Below are 8,265 nucleotides of genomic sequence, written 5' to 3'. Positions count from 1 at the left end.
CGGCACACGGCCAGCGCCCCCGCACCCGGCTGCCGGGCGACTCGCTCCGAGGCGGCCCCCCACCCAGCACAGACCCAGGAGGGGACCGGGCCCCTCGCAGGAGAAGAGGTCCAGGCAGACGGCGAGTGCCACCCCGCTGGCCGTCCCCAGGCCCCTGATGGAAGGCGCCTGAAGCGGCGCTCCCCCCGCCCCGGGAGGCAAAGCCGGGGAGCCCGGCGTCCAGGCGCCAGAGCCCAGGTCCCGGGCCGGTTCGCAGCTCACACGTCTGGCCCGGGAGGCTGGGCCGACACGGGCGCGCTCGGTGGTCACGATGCCCGCCGGTGCCTCAGGACCTCGGGCACGCCCGTTAGACGAGGTGGAGACGTCTGGGTGGCCTTTGGGGGCGCACCACGTGGAGCTGGCTCGATGGACACGCTGTTCCTCACAGCAGGACCCGCCGGCTGGATCTCACTTCCCAAGGCGCCCCCACACCTTCTGTACCGAAGCTGCTTTCAAATGCCCATTCGCTGCTGGTTTGAAACCAGGGTCTCCTTCCAGAAGGCCTGCGGCCCGGGCCAGGCGCGGCGGCGTGCCTGCGACTCTGGAAAACGCTGCCGCATCAGCTCCCGGACAGACACCGAGTCACGGCCAGGGCGCTCTCTGGACAAACGTCGGTGCCCCGCCCCCTACGGCCCCTCTGTCGCGTTCTCCCAAGCCTGCGAACGGCTGTCCGTCCGTTAACCGGTGTACCTGAGCTCTGGGGGACGTGCTCCGGTCTCTGAAACCAGAACCAGGGGACGGCGTGGCGCCCACGCTCCGCTCTCTGAAGGAAGCCACGCTCCACCGGTGCGCTCTGGTCGGCGGGCTCCGGGAATCACACTCGGCCAACGCTGCGGGGACGTCGCCCGAGGGCTACGCTGATGAGCAAGGTCACCCTGGAGGCCGGCGGCCTGCCTGACGCGCCCCGTGCCCAGCGCACCGCGGAGACCGCTCGCTGCTTGCGGAGTCCGTGAGAACTGGAGAAAACGCTGAGTCTTTGGGCGCTAAACTCAAGTGACAACCTGTTGCTCCTCACTTTGCACCTCGACAGTGAGTCTGGGCCGCACGCAGAAGGCAGCAGGGACGGGGCTCCCTGTGCGCCCGCAGGCCGTGCTCCAGGACAGGGCCCCTCGCCGCGCCCCTGCGGCAGGGGACGATGCGGCCGGCACAAGGACAGCACACGTGCCGCACACACGGCCGGGCTCCTAGTAACAGAGACCGCGGGGCCCTCACAGAGCTTCAGCTGGAACCGGATCCCTGAGGGACCATCACTCCCCAGGGTCACGACCACCTGAAGCCTAGAGGGAGAGGTACGGTGCTTCAGAGATGCCCCCACCTGCAGGGGACGGTCCCCGTGGCCCTCGGGCTGCTGAACTCAGAGCGCCCCGCAGGCCACGTCCCTCCTGCAGCGCAAGCCTCCCGCCGGCACCCCCGCTCCCCCTCGCAGGAGACCGGCCGCACACCCGAGCAGGGCGCTCCTGAAGGCCGAGCTCCCGGCCTGAGCTCCCGGCCCCTGGGCTTCTGAGCGGGAGGAGCTCGGGCCCGGAGCCAGTGAGCAGGGTGGACCCGGCAGCACAGACGACAGGGAGCCCCCCGGGAAAGGAGTGGGGGCTGGGCCAGAACGGAGCTGCCTGGTGCGGTCTCGACAGCGGGTTGGTCGCTTTCCTCTCCCTGCACACCCCCTGCTCCACGCCCAAAAGGCCGGAAGTGCGGGAAGGACGGGGCGGGGCGGGCAGCCGGGGGCTCCGGAAGCCGTGGCAGTGGGCCTGGGGTTTCCCCCTGCGCGGTCTCGGATTCGATCCGCCGGACGCAGGCTGCAGTCTCACGCTGGGTCTGGTGTGTTCTACGGTACAGACAGCTCTGAAAGCTTCAAATCCAAGTATATGTGAAGTATACTGAACGTGCACTAAAGTCATCGTCACAAGAACTTCATAGTCAATTCTGACACACGACAACGTTGACAACGTAAATGGACTTTAACTAGAGAAACCTATTTTGGAAGGAGGCATATGAAGCTCCGCCGTCCGGAACCGCCTCCCCAAGGCAGACACGGGTCAGTGTGGGTTCTCCAGGCCGGTCCCATGGGCATGAACCCACCCACGTGCATCCACGGCACTGGATCTAGTGACACACGGGTCACGGTGCCGCCGACAGGAATCCCAGACCTCGCCGGGTGGAGAGGCACGCCACGGGCCCGGTCAGAAGGCGCGAGCCCGGCAGGCCGGCGCCCGGCACAGACGCCCCTCGAAGCTGCGGCTGGCGTCCCCCAGGAACTGGGGCGCTGGGCTTCACGCCGCACGGTCCCCTGCAGGGACCGGGGACGGGCAAACCCACCTGGAGAGAGGAGCACACAGCGGAGGACTCGCACGCCCCGATTCCAAAGCTCACAGCAAAGCCACGGGAACAGAGACTGCGTGGCGGCCGCACAGGACGGGTCCGGGGCGACAGAACAGAACCCAGGGCCCCAACGTAAACCCCTCCGGTCACGGACACAGGCTCCGAGGCAATGCAGACAGGGTTTTCCGTTCAACAAACGGCGTCAAGGCCACTGGACAAATGCAACTGACTGACCCTGGACTCCCACCTGGGCCACATCCAAAGTAACCCAAGACGGATCAAGATGTAGGAGGTCAGGAGAAGAGCCACACACATGGAACAGAAAACCTCTAGGTCACGCGACCCCAAAAGCACGATCCAAAGGGGAAGAAGCCGAAGGTGCGCTGCATCAAAACTACGCCCCTGAGGCGCGGAGACCCCGTGAGGGCGCCGCACAGGACAGCACGCGAGAACCACGGGGCTGAGGAAGGCCTCGCACCCGAGACACACAACGAGCTCCTAGGTCTCACAAAGACGACCCACACGATCTCCCGGCTCGCGGGTTCCTGCCCCGCACCGGGCTCTGCGCTGACCGCTCGGAGCATGCTTGTCTCTCTGTCCATGTTCCTTCTCTCTCTCAAAAGTAAATATTCTTAAAATGACAAAATTAAGGGAAAAAAAGACAATCCAATTAAAAACGGGCAAAAGTGCTGAAGTTCACCAAAGACACAGGAACAGCTAACGACCGTGAGGGGACGCTCAACCCCGTAGTCCGCGGGAAACGCACATCGAGTCCAGGCCAGGGTGAGCTGCGGCCACGGGACAGGCAGGGAGGGAGCCTGTGCCGGTGCGAAGGGAAGCACTGACTGCTCTGGAGGACCTTCTGGACGCTTCCCAAGCCGTTAAACGTAAGCTCACTCTGTGTTAGAGAACTGCACCCCTGGGGACGCAGATGCGCAGCGACAGGGTCCACGCGCACTCGAAGGGCCTCGAGGGACCCAGCAGCAGGAGTGGCCCAGCCCATCCCCAAGGGGCTCAGGTCAGCGGCAAAGACGAAGGAGGGGCACCCACGGCGAGGTGACGGGATGGCAACCCACGCTCAGCCGGAAGCCATCAGTTCCCTTCCACTTTCAATCAGAGAAGAGGCCGGGCCCGGTTCACTGTTCAGCTCTCCCTCTCGTTCTCTCAGTGGGGAGATCTGGGGTCGCCCACGAGGCCCTTGTGTCCTCAGACAGCGCCGACAGAAGAGGCGCCCCGTGGCCCTGCACGGCCGAGAAGAGACGGAGGCCCGGCGGGGGAGCGGGGCTGCAAACCTGGCGGCACTCTGCTCCCCCGAAATCGGGGCAAGTTCGGGTTTGGCAACACTGGGGCACGAAGCAACGCCGGAGACAATCAAAGAATAAAAGAAAGAGAAGAAAAGCTATCTCTAGGGAGTGAAGCCCGGCCAGCTGTCTGCCAAAACCGCAGGGGGAGACTGAGCAGCGGGGGGACAGTTAATTCCCTAATAGACGTTTTAAGAACATTTGTAAACGGCCCCTTGTTTGTAGAAGGGTCTGGAACAGGACCAAGACCCGGGGCTCCGCGGCTCTGGAGCTGGGGAATTCCACACTGACGCAAAAGTCTGCTCCAAAGAGGAAAGCGCCCCAGCTGAGACACCTCAGTCCCTCTTTCACTGAGCACGGCCGCCAGGGTTCGGGTGCGCGGCACGGGGACGCGGTGTGCACAGAGCAGCAGCACGGTCACCCCGTGGGCCCAGGGGACGCCGTCACCACCCACAGTCACAGACTTTCTTCTTGCGACGACAGCCTGTAAGAGTTACTGTCCCCTCCCAAGTGCAGGCCAGCGACGGGAGTCCCCAGGCCCTGCGCTCCGGGGACAGGACCTGGAACCCTGTCCCTTCCGCCCTCCTTTGCCCACGCTCCCACCCGGTCATCCGCTGGCGGACGGCACCCCGGCCGCGCCCCTGTCCGGGTGCTGGCGAGAATGCGGCGGTGAACGTGGGCGCGCAGATTCCTTCTGGAAGTGGTGTCTTCCTGGTCCTCGCGCCAGTCCCCACACGCAGACGGCCAGGCCGCAGGGCAGCTCCATCTGGAACCCTCCGGGGACCTGCCGGCGGTCTCCAGAGCGCTGCACCGCCCACCTCCCGCCAGCGGAGCAGGAGGCCCTCCCTCGCCCTCACCTCGCGCCATCCCGACGGTGGGAGGCGGTATCCCGTCGTGCTCGGATCCGCGTTGCCCTGGAGATGAGTGACGCTGCGCATCTTCCCACGGACCCGGGGGCCACCTGGATGTCCTCTTTAGGAAAACGTCTGCTCAGAGCCTCTGCCCACCGTTTAATCAGACTGTTTCCTTTTTGCTTTGGAGTTGTACAAGGCCTTTCTACATCTTGGATGTCAGCCCTAATCAGATACGTGACTGCAAATCTTCTCCCCCCGGCAGGCTGCCTGCTCCTCCTGTCAGCGTCTCCTCTGCGGGGCGGACGCTTTCTAGTTTGACACGGACCCACTTGCTTATTTCTGCTTCTGCCGCCTTTACACCGAATTGCTAACGCAGGTTTTCAAAATACTGGTTTATTTTTATAGCGCTGATCTCAAATTAGTAGCAGTTACCCAAACAGGTTTTAACGAACACCTTTTTAGAAAGCATACCGAGGGCCTCACGTGTCCCTTAATGGGCTCCCAAAGAAGGCTGTCACCGTGCACGGGCCAGTGTCTTGTGAGACGGGGGGCCCGGCGGGGCCCTGGCGGCACGCGTCTGTGCGTCTGTGTCCGCGTCAACGAAGAGACACCACACATGGCACACTGGTGAAAAACGGAGGCTACAAGTCACATTTATATGACACATCCTCCTGTGTCCTTAGAAGTACGAGGACCGACGGCCACCACAGCAGACTGCGTCCCACCGGACACAGGACTCCACGGCCAGGAGACTCCCCACCCGTTTATGACCGCCTCCGGGACAGATGACACAACACGCTTCTCCATACACGGACAGACTGTCAAGACGTCCTCGTGCCAGAGACAGTCAAGCACAGAGAACCGCGGGTCCCGCGGGCCCAAGCGACAGGGCATTTACTACGAATTAGGGGGAACCGCTAGGCAGGCTGTATTCCCTCTGGACCACGTTTAAAATATCCTGCTTATCAGAAAACCCCCATTTTCTAACCCCCACGGACAACATTTCCCAGCAACGAGCTTCTCAAACCCGGAAGCACCGGGCGCACAGGCCAGCGCGCACCGCCCCGCCCCTGCCCCGCCAGCGCCCTCAGCCCCGCAGACCCCCTGCACGTGCCGGACGTTCTCATCATGCAGCAGAGGAGACCGAGAGACCGAGGATAAATCCCAACTTCCTGAACTTTACTGACCCACGTTTATTTGAAAAAACAGTAAATCTAAGAACGGTCAAAAATTGTGCATCTAAAGTGCACAACATAGGGCCCTAGAACGCTCCAGAATCGGGGGCCCATCGGTGGCTCTTTCTAAGCAACGTCACTGGGTGAAACAGCATGAAATCCACTTGGGATTTTCCGACAACAGGGCCAGGAGCCACGCTGCTCACCGTGGAACACAGCCTGGTCCCGGGGCCAGGGGCTGCAGGGGGCCGGCCAGGCACAGAAAGGGCCGCAGAGGAGGGGATGAATGAGGAGGAGAGCAGGAGGGGGAGGGAGCGCAGGCGCGCAGGGGCAGGGACAGACGCTCGCCTGCACCCAGGGGCCTTGCCCTCCCTGCCCCAGGGGCCCTTCCCCCTTCAAAGCTGCAGGCTTCGGGGCGCCTGCGAGGCTCAGCTGGTTAAGTGTCAGGCTTCGGCTCAGGTTGTGATCTCACGGTTCGTGGGTTCAAGCCCCGCGTCGGGCTCTGTGCTGACAGCTCGGAGCCTGGAGCTGCTTCGGATTCTGTGTCTCCCTCTCTCTGCCCCTCCCCTGCTCACTCTCTCTCTCTCGCTCTCTCACTCTCTCAAAATGAATAAACATAAAAAAAGCTGTGGGCTTCTGGGGACTTCCTGAAGGCAAAGCCCCCGGCGCTGTCTGAGGCTGGCCCACGTGGGCACACGACATTCAAAACTTCCTGTTTGAAAACTCTACAAATACAAAGTCTGACAAAACTTGCTTATTGGCTCTAAGGAAACATTGTCATTTCTTGGGATACACGTCTATGCCGTTTTCTACTCAGACTAGCAGGCTAAAACAGAGCTAAATCTAAGAGCCGCAGGAAGCCTTTCCTCCGAAGGGGCACTATGAGCACAGCCCCACTGCTAGAGGGCCCCGGGCGTGACTGGGGAACTAGTAACACGTGTAACAACTTACATGATCAGCGCTTCCCACTCAAAAAAATTCTCCTCATTCATGGGACCTGCAAAACAAACCACAGTTAACTCTGAAGGCAACTTTGGCCAGTTTAGACGTAACTTATGGAGAACGTAACTTGAGCGTCTCACCTGCCACAATCCCTTCCGGAGGATTCAGTGTTAGCTCTAGAAAGTGAAAAAGCAAAAGCATCATGAAATCGAGTACCAACCAGGCTGGCATCTCAACGGAACGACTGTGGAGCAGGCACATTAGCGGTGATTCTGGTTGTCCCCGGTGAGCGCCCACTGCGGCCACGCGTCCCACAGAGACTGCGCAAACGGCCTTTACAGCAGCAAAAGGCAGAATTTCAGAACCGCAGACCCTTTCGTTTCACAAATGAAGAAACTAAAGGGGTTAATGATCTTCAGAAAGACCCCACTAGGTATCGTGGCTCAACGCATCGAGCACAGTGTATGGTTTTCGGACCGAATGCTATTCCCCGCGGTGGGAGAGGCGGCGCAGGCCTTCCGGGACGTGAGGCGCGGAGGCTGACCCGGCGCTCGGGAGCCAGGGCCTCGAGCACGTGTGGGGTGGCTGTCGGTCCCCAGTGCCGCTCCACTAATCTGGGGGCCCCCGGCGTGGCACTCCACGGCGTCAGGCCGGAGCACTGAGAACACCGTAAGAAACGAGCCTGCGGTACAGCGAGTCCCGAAGATCCTCGCCCCGAGACCGAGGCCCCGCCCCCGAGATTGAGGCCCCGCCCCACCGCTAAGAAATGCTGTTCCAAGTCCTGGCCTCCTCATCTTCAGCATCAAAGGCTCCAAAATGAACCCAAACCCGCACACAGATGTGGACGGGCGAAGAGCAGAAGCTAGAACAGTCCAGGGCAAGGAGGGGGCCGCCGGGAGTGGGGGATGGGGCAGAGACGCTCTTCCTGCTGGCCCAGGTGCTGAAGACATCACTGCTCTAGTAAGAAACATACGAACCGGAGATAAAACCAAAAACTGGTTCTTTGAAGGGACATACAATTGACGAACCCTCGCCAAGAACTACAGGCTGTAAGGTTCCATCATTACTTACAGATGCCCCGTCACGTCCACACAAAGGGCATCAGAGGACAGGCTGGAAAGGGGGTCTGCCTGCACCGCCCACTCCGAGGTCCGTGCGTGTAACGGAACGTGCCGCTACGCACAAGTGAGCAACAACCATCTGACAAAGGTACCAACCGTAACAGGAAACACGCACGAGTGTGCTTTCACAGGCTGTGCCGACCCACAGTGTGCTCCAACGCTGCGGCGCTGAAGGCCTTCCCCAGTGGAAACTCGAGCAGGATCGTGGAGGGCACCCTCAACATCACGGGGCTCACCCTCCTGAAACTGCACCCACGGGTCCCGTGTGACCTCGACCACCACCCGACAGAGCTGCTTCCTGAGTGCAACTAGACAGCTCTTTATAAGAGTTACACGAAGACGCAAGCAGCGGAGGACAGCCAGGACTTCCTTGAACAGAGTTAGGTTGAGGGGCGCCTGGGTGGCTCAGCTGGTCTGTCGGGCTCTGTGCTGACAGCTCGGAGCCTGGAGCTGCTTCAGACTCTGTGTCTCCCTCTCTCAATGCCCCTCCCCTGCTTGTGTTCTGTGTGTGTGTGTG

At 61.5% G+C, this 8,265-nt stretch overlaps 1 protein-coding gene across 1 annotated transcript in view; it reads right to left on the bottom strand.

Moving 5' to 3' along the window:
• UBE2G2 (ubiquitin conjugating enzyme E2 G2) overlaps nucleotides 1-6,803 on the bottom strand; it is a 14,750-nt gene extending 7,947 nt beyond the window's left edge. The window contains exons 1-2 of the mRNA XM_029938815.1: nucleotides 6,768-6,803; nucleotides 6,637-6,682 (exon numbers count right to left, since the gene is read on the bottom strand). Coding sequence (XP_029794675.1) covers nucleotides 6,637-6,677 — 41 coding nt within the window. The 5' untranslated portion in view covers nucleotides 6,678-6,682; nucleotides 6,768-6,803. The remainder of the gene's footprint in view (nucleotides 1-6,636; nucleotides 6,683-6,767) is intronic.
• Between the last annotated feature and the right edge of the window lie 1,462 nt (nucleotides 6,804-8,265).

Source organism: Suricata suricatta, chromosome 5 (assembly GCF_006229205.1).
Source record: "Suricata suricatta isolate VVHF042 chromosome 5, meerkat_22Aug2017_6uvM2_HiC, whole genome shotgun sequence".
Lineage (NCBI taxonomy): Eukaryota > Metazoa > Chordata > Mammalia > Carnivora > Herpestidae > Suricata > Suricata suricatta.
The sequence above is the reverse complement of the archived record's forward strand: the minus strand, read 5'-3'. Positions and strand labels throughout refer to the sequence as shown.